Raw genomic sequence first — 17,683 nt, forward strand, 5'->3', positions numbered from 1 at the left:
CATTTTATTTATTATTTGTTTATAGTTTTTTTACTTCATTGTCATAATAGTTTAAAAACATTATAATTTTTTTTACTGAAAAATTTCTTATTGTAAAACTTTTATGTAATTTAGTAAAAAAATTGCAAAATTTCCTCACTGTTACGCAATTTTTTCCATCTACTCTATTAATTCAATTTACAAAACTATTTTTACGTAGTAGTTATAAAATATATTATATTCTTAAATTATTATATACTCAAATAATAGTTTTTAGTAATTATAAAAAAACATTATTCTTTAGTTATTAAAATGGATATGATATAAAATAAATATAATTATTTTCCCAAACTAAATACTATGCAGAGCACAGGCCCATAAATAGTGAGAAACATATCTAACTTTTCTTTTTTCTTTTTCTTAAATATATCTCGTAAAATTTTAAAATATGTTGAAGAGTCTGATGACAAAAGTTGTAAGAAACATATCTAATTTTTCTTATTTCTCTTAATCCAAATGGACAAAAAAATGTTATGTGTATTTAACTGAGGATTTATTCCACTAAATTTGTCCAGAAATCTGCGTTGTTTTTATCTCCTGTATCTTTCGCCTGATTTATTTCCAATTTTATTACAGCTTTTATTAAAAGATTAAATAAATTTATCTCTGAAATAAAATATATTCATTTATTGAAGGGTTAAACCCTAGCAACATTGGGACATATATGTGGACTCTTCACTGAAAACCACAGAAACATGCGATCAGAGAAGAAACCACAGAAACATGCGATCAGAGAAGAAACCATGGTCGCCACTCCTCTGTGACGAACTCATCAAGGAAATCTTGTCTCGTCTTCCCGTGAAACCTTTGATCCAATTCAAGTGTGTGTGCAAAGGATGGAACTCCCTGATGTCAGATCCCTATTTCATCAAATTGCACCTTAGCAAATCTGCTGCGAAGGACGATTTGGAACACCTTCAATTGATAAAAAATGTCTGCCTCGGATCCATCCCTGAAATCCACATGGAATCGTGTGATGTAAGTTCGTTATTCCATTCCCCACAAATTGAAACGTTCTTGTTCAATTTCGCAAACATGTCAGGTTACCATCTGGTCGGTTCATGTAATGGGTTGCATTGTGAGGTTAGCGAAATACCAGAAGGATACTGTGTTTGTTTCTGGAACAAGGCGACAAGGGTGATATCCAGAGAATCGCAAACGCTGTCTTTTTCCCCGGGCATTAGTCGTAGAACAATGTTTGGGTTTGGCTATGATCCGTCAAGTGACAAATACAAGGTTGTAGCAATTGCGTTGACTATGCTCTCACTTGACGTATCTGAAAAGACAGAGATGAAAGTTTATGGCGCGGGTGACAGTAGTTGGAGAAACCTTAAAGGTTTTCCTGTTCTTTGGACTTTAACTAAAGTTGGTGGAGTGTATCTGAGTGGAACCCTTAATTGGGTTGTTATTATGGGAAAAGAAACCATTCATTCTGAAATCGTAATTATTTCTGTTGACCTAGAGAAGGAGACTTGCATATCACTGTTTCTTCCCGACGATTTTTGCTTTTTTGATACAAATATTGGAGTTTTTAGAGACTCGCTGTGCGTTTGGCAAGATAGCAACACCCATCTTGGCTTGTGGCAGATGAGGAAGTTTGGAGATGACAAGTCTTGCATTCAATTAATAAATTTTAGTTATTTACATCTTAATATTCATCCTTATGAAGAAAAATCCATGATTTTACCATTGTGCATGTCTAACAACGGAGACTTCTTCATACTGAAATTCACTAGAAATGTTGATGATGAATACCAAACAATTCTGTATAACCAGGGGGATGGTAAGTCTCAAGTTTCTGTCATTCCCTCAGATAGTTTCAGAACGTTGTTGTGGCGCAACCTCAAGATTTTTACCAAAAGTTTGGTCATACCTTATTGAAATTCTACAGATGTAAGTTCTTGATTACCCTATTTAATTGGCATCATCTAATTTCTGTCTTTTCAATTATATAATGATAATCTCGAACGCTTTGTCAGATGTTTAATACTTTCACTTAATTATGTGAGATCTAATCTATATCATGTATTAACATATATTCTTCTATTGGGTTGTGAATTACTACTAGAAATGTAGCATCTGGTAACCAATTTATTAGCATGTAAAGAAATATTGTGGATTCTAATAAAATGTCATTTGTTAACATTTATACAAATTGTTACTGTTGCCTGCTTCTCTTTTGTTATCACTACCATTATCAAATTAGTAAGCTGATATATCTGTGTTGGGCATCATATTACATTCTTAGATAAAATTAGATATAAATTTCATTTATAAGAAAATTTAAGAAAAGAAGTAATGAAACCACTGCATGTGAATTCAAGGATTCATTCATCAGCATCTCAATCTTAATCTGTGCTATCTTTGTCTGATCTCTCCGACCTATGCTCTCTCTCTCTGTCTTTCTTTGACATGTTTTCTCTCCCTCTCTTTCTCCAAATGCGAGCTTCATCAATCTCTGCGACACTAGATCTGAATATTTGTGCTATTTTTACTGTATGACTTTAGCTTTGAATGATTTCAACCTATAATCACAGGTTTTATACTTTTTGATATATATGTCGGTTTCCATTTTACATTTGCATTCGATCAAAGCAATCTTTTTTGTGATTTATTCTCGGTCATTCACCTCTTTCATTGCTTTGTAAGTTTTGAATCGTAATAACAGGATTTTAGTGAAATAGAAGTTAGATCATTCTACAGATCCTTGGTCATTTCATATTTCATTGATTCTTACTTCTACAATTTCATTCTACAGATCATTGGTCACAGGTTTTATACTTTCTGATATATATTTCTTGCATCGGCATGCTACATCTGTTAAACTTTGCTTAACCAACTTTCTAAGACTTTCAACTAACAAAGTTTTTTTTTGCAGGTACGGAGACAGAAAGAATGGTACATTATACTGTAGTATTTATGTCGCTAGTTCTTTACATTGGAATATCATCATTGAGAAACAGATACTGATGCGTTGTTGTAACTGTGACAATTATTAGCACTATGGCTAATATATTTCAGACATAATTGACTTTATATATATGTTCAATTCAGTTTTCAATTTATCAGGTTTCAACTGTTCCTTGGAAACGATACCTGGCTATAATACACATAGTCTAAACTCTTAACTGTTATAGTTGAATCCCTTAGATGCAATGTGATCTTGCTGGTCAAGTGCAACCTCGAGTTTCTTAGAGGTTGTATCAAAAACTGATACTTGACACAATGCCTCAATACCAATTAAGCTGAAATTCTCCACCGACTATGCAGGTGGTTATACACATAGATGGATTCTTAACTCTTAAGTTTATTTAATTTTCTAATATATTAAATTTTTCTTAACTCATATTATAGACTAATTAGTATACTATCTTTTTTATTATAGCAGTGTTACTAAATATATTGAAAAGATTGGAATTTATGTGACACATGTTCAACGCAATTATACACTAGCAACTTTCATAAAAGCATGCTGAACGAATTGGATTCAAGCCTATATATAAGAAGTTTTCTAATAAATCTCATTTGCTAAAATGTTGTAAATAATATTTTCTAGTATTTTAAATCATGATCCAGTTATAGAAGTAGTTACAAGAACGTAGATCAGTTACAATTTTCACCGGTCGGGCAAATTTCCATTACATTTTGTGTGACTCCAGATGATATTGATTGTCCCTATGCTCGATCCTTGATCAGCTTACAGGTTATGACTCAAAACCTGATTTTAGTGGTCATACTCATATCATTATCATTACATGCTAAGTCCTCATGGTTCATGATGAAGTCTGTATATAAAAATACTACATGCATGTATGTGTACATTATGGAAAAATACTGCCAACACCTTATGTTGGGGGAAATGTCTTGAAAATTATGACCAGGCCTTGCTTAAAGGTAGGTGTAGCTTTGGAGTGTCGATCACAAATGTTAAATTGAAAATTTTAGTTATGTAAATTTGAGTCTAGTTTATCTATTCTGGATAAATGTACCAAGTTACTTGCTTCAGGGAATAGAAGAGAAGACTGCCAACTTGAAAGGAAGTGAGAAGGCTCTAGTTGCACGGCATGAAGCTAGTCATGCTGTAGTAGGTACTGCAGTAGCAAACCTTCTTGCTGGACAGCCACATGTTGAGGTAAACCATTGAAAATGCTCTATTTTTGGCCATTAAATATGTCAATGCCATTGCAGATATGTGGATGATGCTTGGACCAAGTTACTTGTCTGCTTGAATTTTTGGATTTGTCACACTATTGAACTATAATTATTCTCAAATACTCTGATTGATGATTTGTAGTTCATACAGGCTCTGGTTATCAGACTCCTGGTTTAATGACTTGTGACCAAAATTGGTTAATTTCAGTTTTTATTTTTTTATTTTTAGGTGTGGACTTTGGAATATCTTATTTTATAATTCATTTATCTTGTTTTATGGTGGGAAATTAAAGAAAAGTATAAATCTGTTATGTGTGATATTCAACGATAATAAAACAAGTGATAAATCAAATATTCTGTTCCATTTTGTAAATACACTAGTGCTTTATGGGTGTGCCTCTTGGCACTCCCACTAGTCCCACTACTCTAACAATTTTTTTTATCCTCAAAATACCCTTCAATGAATACTTGCTGCTTATTTCTTGTCTAACAAGTAATTGTTATATTTACGTTGATTCCTTATGATTAAATATAATGATTTGTTAATTTAAAAACCATTTTATTGTTTTTTAATTCCTAATTAACCTCTTTTATGTGATTTCTTTTTCTCTTTTCATTTTTGTTTTCTTTCCTTTACTATATAAGACACACTAAATTCAGGTTTTCAATAATAAAAACTGAAGAATATATTCCTTCATGAAGGATTAGTTGAAGTTTCCTCCACAAGATTTCTTTAGAGAATATACTTATTGTATATATATACTTTTGAAGTGTGGTTCTACTGGTAGATAAGAAAATTAAAATTGTATTAATTTGAAGGGCTAATCTTACTGTTTTGGAGGGTCTTGGTGCTCATTTAGAAGGTAACTCTACGTGCTGTATTTTATATTTGGTGATTGGTGGAATGTATGTGTTGATTGCCAAAAAATTAATAGTGAATACTTGTAATTTTTAAAACTTAAATAAATGGTTAGTATCTATGTTTAGGGATAAGGCTTAACTATAAAATAGAAGGTCTTATATGTAGTATGTCATACTTATATCCTGTTGCTACCAATATTTTCATAGTTTTCTTGTTAGCATGTTAATTTCTTTTGTTGTTATGTTCATTTTGTACTGTATTAATTAAATTCCTATGCGTGTAATGTATGGTATTCTTTTCCAAGGTTGGATTTTATACAAGAAAAGCCAGTAACTAAATGATGAATATCCTTAAGTTTGCATCATTTATTTTCCGCCTTCTTGCAAACTATGTCTAAATGAAATTGAAAGCTCTTTTTTCTTTCTATGCATTTATTACAATTCTTTCTCAATTATGACAAGTACATATATAATAATTTTGAATGATTTTTGTTCACCAATTTTTTGTGCATATAGTTAAAGTAAGATTTAAATTTTGATAATTGTTTTTATATTTACATGCAACATAAGTTGATAAATTAAGCTTATATGTATATATATTTATTCGATGTTAATTTTTTTTGTTTTTATAGAAATATTATCTATATTTGATATTAAGAAGTTCTGGTAAAGTAAAATAATTAATATTAGCGTATCGTCCGAAATTAAAATATTCCTCATATATAATTTAATTTAAAATTTCATTTGAATTTTTTAATATTATTGCATGGTATAATTAGGGAAAAAATGTGACTTTCTTTTAAGTTTTAAGATTTTTTTCACCAAATCAATCATGAATTTAAAATTAATTTTATTGAGTAACAAAATATCATCATGTTGGGAAGAGAGACGATTTTTATCAAATACGATTTGTAAATTCTATAGTCAATTATGGTGAGTTTTTATTTGATAAAAAAATATTACTGTAGGTTTTATTAATTTTTTTTAAATTCTAAGATTGTAATTAGAAAAATTATCTTAAATTCTATAGATTCTAAGTTGACTTTTGGAAAAACCATCTTAGGCAGGGTTTAGAGAAATTTGTAGGGGTCACCATGGAAGCTTTCTTGTGGGGTCTTATGATAATAAACTAGAGAAAGCTTTAAATTCTAAAATGAATCAAAGCATTATTGTTCTAACTTTCATTTGTGAAATGTTGTCAAAATGTTAAACAACTCAGAAGCAAATTAAAGTTAGACTCAGACCTCAAATTTGCAAAAGAAAGATTCGAAAGAATTGAAAGTTTTGAAGAGGCAATATGCGGCACTACCAAAACAAGAAAAATTTAGCATTTACCAGCAGTAATTGTTATTAGCTTTTGTTTATTTGATTTGGGTAATATAGATAGGTACCAGGGTAAGCAGGATTTTATTACAAAAGATTTATCTATTGAAGTTTTATTTATTTTTCTTTAAATAATTTAATTTATATAAAATAATTACGCATCATCTTTCTTGTTTTTCGTACCTTAGAATTTCATACCGTATAGCAGTATTGTTATGAGAAAACATATTAACATCTGAATTGTTAAACATTAAAAACATGTACACATGTATGAACTTTTTGCGTGAAAGTATATTGATATTTGAATTGCTAAGATATATATATATATATATATATATATATATATATATATATATATATATATATATATATATATTTCATTTTAATTGTCGAACCTTTCTCTAGTTTATTATCATAATAATTTTAATATGAAAATTTTTCCCTATATTCTGTCTCTTCTCGCCTAACTAAAGATTTATTGAAGATTTTTTTATCAGATTATTTAAATTCTTGTTTCTATTTTTTTCATTCCAATTAAATTTGGAGAGCATTTTATTTATTATTTGTTTATAGTTTTTTTACTTCATTGTCATAATAGTTTAAAAACTTTATAATTTTTTTTTACTGAAAATTTTCTGATTGTAAAACTTTTATGTAATTTAGTAAAAAAATTGCAAAATTTCCTCACTGTTACGCAATTTTTTCCATCTACTCTATTAATTCAATTTACAAAACTATTTTTACGTAGTGATTATAAAATATATTATATTCTTAAATTATTATACACTCAAATAATAGTTTTTAGTAATTATAAAAAAACATTATTCTTTAGTTATTAAAATGGATATCATCTAAAATAAATATAATTATTTTCCCAAACTAAATACTATGCAGAGCAGAGGCCCATAAATAGTGAGAAACATATCTAACTTTTCTTTTTTCTTTTTCTTAAATATATCTCGTAAAATTTTAAAATATGTTTAAGAGTCTGATGACAAAAATTGTAAGAAACATATCTAATTTTTCTTATTTCTCTTAATCCAAATGGACAAAAAAATGTTATGTGTATTTAACTGAGGATTTATTGCACTAAGTTTGTTAAGAAATCTGCCTTGTTTTTAGCTCTGCATCTTACGCTTGATTTATTTCCAATTTTATTACAACTTTTATTAAAAGATTAACTAAATTTATCTCTCTAGTTATATTCACTGTTCAGGAAGATGTGTTGAGAAGTACATAATTTTGATTTAGAGTGTGTTGTCACTTCGCTGAAAGCCACAGAAACATGTAATCAGAAAAACAATCACGGTCGCTAAAAGAAAAGTGTAGGATTTCAAGTTAGGAACCAGAGTTGTTAAATTATAGAGCAATGCATGAGGTGTTAAAAGGAAAGTGTAGGATTCAAAGTTAGGTATTGTATAATTCATGTGTAGTGGCTGCATGTAAAAGTTTTAGGGATTCGACTTGAATAAGAAAAATGAGACCCTAATGGATTCTTCAGAGTCTAGGCCTTGAGGGTAAATACACTCGGTTTGAGTGCTCCTTTAAATCTATGTTGATCTCATATGGTTAGAGCATTCACGCTAAACAGAATAACCCTAATTGATCACCTTATGATTTCTTTTAATAAGAGTGACCTCCTTACCCATTGTGTGGTGTATTTTATTATGTACTCCTAGGTGCCCTAGTGTTATTTTTCACTGACAAGATACCACATTCAATATAGGATTGAGTCTTAGTATATATGTTGCATAACGTCTGTGTAATGATCATTGTGACTTGCTACGTGATGGTGGGTAATGAATTGTGTGTGAGAGATGTTGTGTTGTACTTGAGATGTTTTGTTATGAACATGTGATTAATGTGAAGGTGTAGAATATGATTTTGTGATTAAATCCTTAGGACAAGTGATGTTACACAATGATTGGTAAAATGATGTGAATTATGTTAAGTTAAGCTTGTGATATTTTTACTATATATGTGTGTGTCTTCGTTTATCTCTACCTGTTTAAAAATGTGATAATTCACTCCTCATGTGTTGTTTATGTTTGGATCATGTGATGATCTTAAACCTTGTGTTTGTAAGAGCAAATGGCTAGGTGAATTACTTTAAGAAACCTTGTGATGGAGGACTCCGAGACGCAATATTTTGATAGGATGTGACATTGGAACAAGAGTTTTTATTTTAATTGCATGACGTATCAAACATGTCATTTTACTTTATTTGATAAACTTGAACAGTCTTGTTTTAAGTCATAAATATTTCTAAGAAATTTTATTTGGTAACAGTAAAGCGAATGTGAACATTACCCACGTGGACTGATTTACGATTTTATTGAATAAAATTGATTTAATTAGATTCCGTATTTTATATATGTTTTTTTCATTTATATGTATGTTGGAGTAGAAGGACGATTCTAAGTGGTACATTAACGATGGCAGTGAGTAGATTGACGATGTACTTATACTGCAAAATCAATTTTTATTAAAACCTCAAGTGGCATATAAGCATGGACTTGTGATTTTTTCAGAAATGGGGCTACTCATTACTCATTAAGAATGATTTCTTTTTTTTTTTAGGTGAATGAAAAATTATTTCAAGTAAAAACTTTTACGCCCATATAGAATACCTATTGATCTCTTATGATAAATAATTTTCTGATATCAACAGACGATAAAATTAAAATGAAGAAAAATTGTGCGGACAGAAATTAAATCAATTATTTTTACTAAAAAGGTTGAAAAGAAATGTAACACAGAAATGACGAAAACATTAATTTTAGGATCAAGCTGATTAATCACACTAGACAAAAAAGTTAGAATTAAAGTTGAAGTTTAATTTTTAAATATTATTAGTGTAAAAAAATTATATGATTAATTAATTAGATATTTTCTTAAATGAAATTTTTTAAAATAATTATGAATAATATGAGAGATCAAGTAATATCAAGAGTTACTTTTAAAAAGTTGGTTTTCATCTTCTCCCTTCATTTTCTTATATATAATCAAATGATTCTAAATTTCTAATGAATAACTCACTTTTCATCTTAACCCTTCATTGCGTATACAAACATAAAATTCATACATCAATAAAACTATTAAATTGCATCAAAAACTCAAATACATGCATTGCTTTTAAAACATTACAAATACTCACAACTGTATTATTACTAAAAGTGACTTAAAATTAGAATTACTCATTTTTTGAAATTAACTATACTTTTTTCAAATTAACTATAATAAAAATTTAGATTGAATAAGTATTAGAAATAACCCAAAAAAAAACTATCAATAATTTATAGTCAATGTTAAAAAAAATATAATAAAAAATGACAAGTTTTATATTAAACTTTTTAAGGATCAAATTTTCTAAACAAGCCCTCCCCTCAGCAACACCATTATTCTCCTCTTGCAGATGCAGATGTAATACCTAAATATAACATACAAATCCGTCACAAATAAAAATGCACTGTACCATATCATCTGCTACTACAAAAATATAAGCATTTCATCAGGCAGAACTCCAACCCCCCAACAATATAGGAATACAAAGCACCAGCTCCGCTGAGACTAAAAAAATAAAGTCGAAAAAGTTACTGGCTCCTTCTGTGAAAGGATTAAACAAATAAACCTTACCAAGAATAATTTCACATCTCCATCCCTCCCAATGGTTCCAACTAGTTACCTGCTTTTACACTAAAAAAAATTGTTTCTTGATACACAAGGAATAAGATAAGGTGATATGGAACAAGTGAACGTGGTTGTTTTCTCCATCACTGATTTAAAAATATTTGCAGACACCAATGGCAGATGTTACACCAGAAATTTTGTATTCACAAAACTTTGAATTGGCTTTTGCTCATAAAAATTACTCCTATCCCAATTATCTAACAGACTAATAATACATTCACTAATCTAGTAGAACAAAAAATAAAGTGTTCCTCTGCACAAGGGCAGAGAGAACGAGACAAAAAAAAAAAAACAAAGGAAAATTACAAGGAAAGAAGAGACGATCCTGTACACATGCCTCTATATTCGTCTCTTACCAAAGAAAATACTCTAAAAACAGTGGTAATATACAAGGCCTATGAAACGAATGAAGTAAGCAATAATGCCTACCAATATAATTTTTCCTAATCTTTTGACAGGACCTACACAAAACAATGGATATCTATCTCCATATTACAAAGCCCTCATGTATGACCAGCTTCGTCTGCACAAAAACCATAACAAAGTTTAAGTATTTTTTTCATTCTGCCATGAAAAAATAGATAAATACATAGAAAAGAAAAATCAAAGGCCAGAAAGGAGGGAGAGGGAAGATATAGAAGGATTATATAATGGGGGTATCAAAAAATTGGTATTGAATAGGCTGAATGAACAAGCTGGTTCTTCCTCAGAAAAGGGGCTCTCTAGTTCTGTTTTTTTTATTTATTTATTTTCTTGGATTGCAGCCTTGTAACAGATTTATACCCCTATGATACAGCTCTAATTCAGTATCAACATTACTTTAGTTTTACCATTGCAATATCAAAAGAAATATTTACATAAAAAAAATACCATGGTTATTTACATAAATACCCAGCATCATAGTTATTAATCTCGGATAGTGGTACAACAAAGGGACTGGTCATATTATAATACAAACTAAATAATTTATACTGCACATACAAAATACAAATACTCAAAAATAATATACCCAAAATTAAATAAATTCATGATAAATAAGTCACAGTTTACACTCAGAATCACCATCAATCAAGGAGCAATAAGAATATAGAATGAAGTCAAAATATGAAAGATGATGGTCAAATTATCAGGGTAAAAAAACAGAAAACACATTAGACAAAAATTACGAAAATGTGAACAGTTGAATATTAAGGAAGAAAAAAACCCCAAAAAGGAGAAAAAAAATAGCAGACATTTGTGAGCTCTGAAATGCTAACAGAGTGAGCTCTAATGCAAGAACAAAAACCTGGGATTGGTCATTGGCCAGAGAGGTTGGGCCAGGGCAGAAAAAGATGCTAGCAATGATATCTATTATCTATCTATTACTATATATTAGAAGTTTTCCCCTCCTCTCTCTCTCTCTCTCCCCCTGCCACATGTCATTATGTGGTTAAAATTTTCCCGCCAAAGCTACAATACACAACTAAGGAGCTTTTTTTGGGTACTCCCAAAAAGCTCTATTGAAACGGAATCAAAACAGCATGATTAATATTTAATCAAATATTAATTGTTTCGACTTCTGACCATATATAATTATTGCAAATATTAATTACTTTACAAAATTAAGAAAGTATTTTCACTGAACTGACTGAAATATTCTTATTTAATAATTACTCATAAATATTTTAACTGATCTTGCATTAATTAATATTTTTATTAAGTGTATATTATATTAAAATATAAAGATAAGAAAATATAGAAAATTATTTTTAACAAAATATTTCTCTAACATTTATGTTTGTAAACAGTACTAATTTTGTTGCATTTCATTTTTGTTGGAAAAGCTCTCCTAATTGTGGATACCCCTTAGCCTACCTTACTTTTGGCCTCTTTAGGTGGTGATTTAGTCCAACATCAACTAAAGATAAAATCAAACTAAAATATATAAGTGTGGGACAAACTTCACCTTATAAACCGATTTTGTATGATTGAGTTAGGCCTATAACCCACTTTCTAAAATGGTACTAGAGTCTATTCTAGATCCATCGTTGGGTCACCTACATTTGGCACACTCCAGGCTGAAAGTCCTGGGAGTGAGGTGTAACATCCCAATTTTCATAAACTAGATTAAAAAGGATTTTTATTTATAAATAAATAGAGTTTTAAAAAAATGATGAGATTTTATAAATAAAATAAATAAGAAGATATAATTATTAATTAAAATAGTGATTTAAGAGAAAATAAAAAGGGTATTTTATTTATTTGTTTGATAGAGAATAAAATAAAGTTTATTTTTTTTATAAAATAATAAATAAATAAATAGAGTTAACTTAGCTATAAATAATGTTAGGTTAGTTTTTCACACTGACGGTGCCTTTTCTTTTCCTCATTTTTTCGTTTTTCTCATTCTCCTCTCAAAACCCTTTCTTTTCCCGCAGCCCACCAAACTTGTCTCAGAAAAACGACGATCTAGGACTTATTCACCGTTGGATCGTCGTGAAATTTGATTACCATGTTCGAAACCAAATTCTGAGCATTCTCACCGTTGGGAATTGCAAAACCATGTTAGACCTAGGAGAAATACCCTTCGCACCGTACCTTTCTCTTTTCCCGCAGAAACCCAGAACGGTCTCAGTAAAACTACAATCCCGGTTTCGTTAACCATTGGATTTTCATTCAATTTGGATATGTTGTTCACAATTCAATTGTGCACACTTTCACCGTTTTGATTTGCGAAATAATATTCGTGGAGGGAGAAAATGGAATCACATGAAGACAGTACAAGTGGAGACTTCAATCTCTTCTCCGTCTCTCTAACGTTTGGGAACTCTATCAGAGCAGTTGGAGGAAAAACTGAACGAGAAGGAATCATTTATTCTGAAATCGTAATTATTTCTGTTCACCTGGAGAAGGAGACTTGCAGATCACTATTTCTTCCCGACGATTTTTGCTTTTTTTATACAAATATTGGAGTTTTTAGTTTACCAAAAGTTTGGTCATACCTTATTGAAATTCTACAGATGTGAGTTCTTGATTACCCTATTTAATTGATATCATCTAATTTCTGTCTTTTCAATTATATAATGATAATCTCGAACGCTTTGTCAGATGTTTAATTCTTTGTCACTTAATTATGTGAGATCTAATCTATATCATGTATTAACATATATTCTTCTCTTGGGTTGTGAATTACTACTAGAAATGTAGAATCTGGTAACCAATTTATTTTATTAGCATGTATAGAAATATTGTGGATTCTAATAAAATGTCATTTGTTAACATTTATGCTACAAATTGTTATTGTTGCCTGCTTGTCTTTTGTTATCACTACCATTATCAAATTAGTAAGCTGATATATCTGTGTTGGGCATCATATTGCATTCCTTGATAAAATTAGATATTAATATCATTTATAAGAAAATCAAAGAAAAGAAGTAATGAAACCACTGCATGTGAATTCAAGGATTCATTCATCAGCATCTCAATCTTAGTCTGTGTTATCTTTGTCTGATCTCTTCAAACTATGCTCTCCCTCTCTGTCTTTCTTTGAAATTTTTTTTCTCCCTCCCTCTCTCCGAATGCGAGCTTCATCAATTTCTGCAACACTAGATCTGAATATTTGTGCTTTTTTTACTGTATGACTGTAGCTTTGAACGATTTCAACTTATAATCAAAGGTTTTTTTATACTTTTTGATATATACGTCGGTTTCCATTTTGCATAGGCATTGAATCGTGATTACTGGAATTAAGTGAAATAGAAGTTAGATCATTCTACATATCCTTGGTCATTTCATATTTCATTGATTCTTAATTCTACAATTTTATTGATTCATGATGCTACTACAATTTTAATAATTTTCTCAATGTTATGGTTGTTTTTGTCTTGCATCAGCATGCTACATTGTGTTATACTTTGCTTAACCAACTTCTCAGACTTCCAATTAACATCAATTTTTTTTTTTTTTTTGCAGATACGAGGACAGAACAAGAATGGTACATTAAACTGTAGTATTTATGTCATTAGTTCTTTAAATTAGTATATCATCATTGAGAAATACATACTGATGTGTTGTTGTAACTGTGACAATTATATCAGCACTATGGCTAATATGTTTCAGGCATAATTGACTTTATATATATGTTCAAGTCAGTTGTCAATTTATCATGTTGCAACTGTTCCTTGGAAACGCTACCGTGCTATAATACACATAGTCTAAACTCTTAAGAGATTTCTGTTATAGCTGAATCCCTTAGATGCAATGTGATCTTGCTTGTCGAGTGCAACCTCAAGTTTCTTAGAGGTTGTATCAAAAACTGATACTTGACACAATGCCTCAATACCAATTAAGCTGAAATTCTCCACACACTTTGCAGGTGGTTATACACATAGATGTATTGTTAGGGTTATTTAATTTTCTAATATATCAAATATTTTCTATTAAATTTTACTTTACTCATATTATATATTAATTAGTATATTACTTTTTTATTAGAGCAATGCTACTAAATATATTGAAAAGATTGGAATTTATGTGACACCAGTAGAATACAATTATACACTAGCGACTTTCATAAAAGCATGCTGAATGAAATGGATTCAAGAAGACTCAAGCCTATATATAAGAAGTTTTCTAATGAATCTCATTTGCTAAAATGATGTAAATAGTAATTTCCAGTATTTTAAATCCTGATCCGATCCAGTTATAGAAGCAGTTACAATTTTCACCGGTCAGACAAATTTTAGTTGTTGTCAGCCAAATTTCAGTTGCTGTCTGCTGAAATGGCTTCCAAAATTAGCTAAATCAGTGTAAAATTTCCCTTCTCAAGACAATTTTCTTGACATTATTTTCAAAGCGTGATGAAGCATTTAGTTGATCCAATTGACAGATTCATGTGTCAACAAAATTTGCATGCCCCTATATATATATATTTCATTTTAATTGTCGAACCTTTCTCTAGTTTATTATCATAATAATTTTAATATGAAAAAGTTTCCCTATATTCTGTCTCTTCTCGCCTAACTAAAGATTTATTGAACATTTTTTTATCAGCAAATTTAAATTCTTGTTTCTATTTTTTTCATTCCAATTAAATTTGGAGAGCATTTTATTTATTATTTGTTTAGTTTTTTTACTTCATTGTGATAATAGTTTTAAAACTTTGTAATTTTTTTTACTGAAAAATTTCTTATTGTAAAACTTTTATGTAATTTAGTAAAAAAATTGCAAAATTTCCTCACTGTTACACAATTTTTTCCATCTACTCTATTAAATCAATTTACAAAACTATTTTTACGTAGTAATTATAAAATATATTATATTCTTAAATTATTATATACTCAAATAATGGTTTTTAGTAATTATAAAAAAACATTATTCTTTAGTTATTAAAATGGATATGATATAAAATAAATATAATTATTTTCCCAAACTAAATACTGTGCAGAGCACAGACCCATAAATAGTGAGAAACATATCTAACTTTTCTTTTTTCTTTTTCTTAAATATATCTCGTAAAATTTTAAAATATGTTGAAGAGTCTGATGACAAAAATTGTAAGAAACATATCTAATTTATCTTATTTTTCTTAATCCAAATGGACAAAAAAATGTTATGTGTATTTAACACAGGATTTATTCCACTAAATTTGTCCAGAAATCTGCGTTGTTTTTATCTCCTGCATCTTTCGCCTGATTTATTTCCAATTTTATTACAGCTTTTATTAAAAGATTAAATAAATTTATCTCTGAAATAAAATATATTCATTTATTGAAGGGTTAAACCCTAGCAACATTGGGACATATATATGTGGACTCTTCACTGAAAACCACAGAAACATGCGATCAGAGAAGAAACCACAGAAACATGCGATCAGAGAAGAAACCATGGTCGCCACTCCTCTGTGACGAACTCATCGAGGAAATCTTGTCTCGTCTTCCCGTGAAACCTTTGATCCAATTCAAGTGTGTGTGCAAGGGATGGAACTCCCTGATGTCAGATCCCTATTTCATCAAATTGCACCTTAGCAAATCTGCTGCGAAGGACGATTTGGAACACCTTCAACTGATGAAAAATGTCTGCCTCGGATCCATCCCTGAAATCCACATGGAATCGTGTGATGTAAGTTCGTTATTCCATTCCCTACAAATTGAAACGTTCTTGTTCAATTTCGCAAACATGCCAGGTTACCATCTGGTCGGTTCATGTAATGGGTTGCACTGTGGGGTTAGCGAAATACCAGAAGGATACCGTGTTTGTTTCTGGAACAAGGCGACAAGGGTGATATCCAAAGAATCGCCAACGCTATCTTTTTCCCCGGGCATTGGTCGTAGAACAATGTTTGGGTTTGGCTATGATCTGTCAAGTGACAAATACAAGGTTGTAGCAATTGCATTGACTATGCTCTCACTTGACGTATCTGAAAAGACTGAGATGAAAGTTTATGGCGCGGGTGACAGTAGTTGGAGAAACCTTAAAGGTTTTCCTGTTCTTTGGACTTTACCTAAAGTTGGTGGAGTGTATCTGAGTGGAACCCTTAATTGGGTTGTTATTAAGGGAAAAGAAACCATTCATTCTGAAATCGTAATTATTTCTGTTGACCTGGAGAAGGAGACTTGCAGATCACTGTTTTTTCCCGACGATTTTTGCTTTTTTGATACAAATATTGGAGTTTTTAGAGACTCACTGTGCGTTTGGCAAGATAGCAACACCCATCTTGGCTTGTGGCAGATGAGGAAGTTTGGAGAAGACAAGTCTTGGATTCAATTAATAAATTTTAGTTATTTACATCTTAATATTCGTCCTAATGAAGAAAAATAGATGATTTTACCATTGTGCATGTCTAACAATGGAGACTTCTTCATGCTGAAATTCACTAGAAATGCTGATGATGAATACCAAACAATTCTGTATAACCAGGGGGATGGTAAGTCTCAAGTTTCTGTCGTTCCCTCAGGTAGTTTCAGAACTTTGTTGTGGCGCAACCTCAAGATTTTTACCAAAAGTTTGGTCATACCTTATTGAAATTCTACAGATGTGAGTTCTTGATTACCCTATTTAATTGGCATCATCTAATTTCTGTCTTTTCAATTATATAATGATAATCTCGAACGCTTTGTCAGATGTTTAATTCTTTGTCACTTAATTATGTGAGATCTAATCTATATCATGTATTAACATATATTCTTCTCTTGGGTTGTGAATTACTACTAGAAATGTAGCATCGGGTAACCAATTTATTTTATTAGCATGTATAGAAATATTGTGGATTCTAATAAAATGTCATTTGTTAACATTTATACTACAAATTGTTACTGTTGCCTGCTTGTCTTTTGTTATCACTACCATTATCAAATTAGTAAGCTGATATATCTGTGTTGGGCATCATATTACATTCCTAGATAAAATTAGATATTAATTTCATTTATAATTAAATCTAAGAAAAGAAGTAATGAAACCACTGCATGTGAATTCAAGGATTCATTCATCAGCATCTCAATCTTAATCTGTGCTATCTTTGTCTGATCTCTCCAACCTATGCTCTCCCTCTCTGTCTTTCGTTGACATGTTTTCTCTCCCTCCCTCTCTCCGAATGCGAGCTTCATCAATTTCTGCAACAGTAGATCTGAATATATATTAG

General features: G+C 30.3%; 1 protein-coding gene and 1 long non-coding RNA gene across 2 annotated transcripts; both read left to right on the forward strand.

The window, feature by feature from the left end:
- Window positions 1–1,271: 1,271 nt before the first annotated feature.
- On the forward strand, window positions 1,272–14,178 carry LOC114404336. The gene is made up of 2 exons (XR_003664928.1): window positions 1,272–1,932; window positions 14,017–14,178. It is a non-coding gene; the product is annotated as an uncharacterized LOC114404336 (long non-coding RNA).
- A 1,731-nt stretch (window positions 14,179–15,909) lies between these two features.
- Window positions 15,910–16,863, forward strand: LOC114404337 (F-box/kelch-repeat protein At3g23880-like). The gene has a single exon (XM_028367336.1). It carries the CDS (start codon window positions 15,910–15,912, stop codon window positions 16,861–16,863), a length of 954 nt encoding a protein of 317 aa, XP_028223137.1.
- Window positions 16,864–17,683: the final 820 nt, after the last annotated feature.

The sequence above is a fragment of the Glycine soja genome, unplaced genomic scaffold (genome assembly GCF_004193775.1).
Source record: "Glycine soja cultivar W05 unplaced genomic scaffold, ASM419377v2 tig00020871_1_pilon, whole genome shotgun sequence".
NCBI classification, from domain to species: Eukaryota; Viridiplantae; Streptophyta; class Magnoliopsida; order Fabales; family Fabaceae; genus Glycine; species Glycine soja.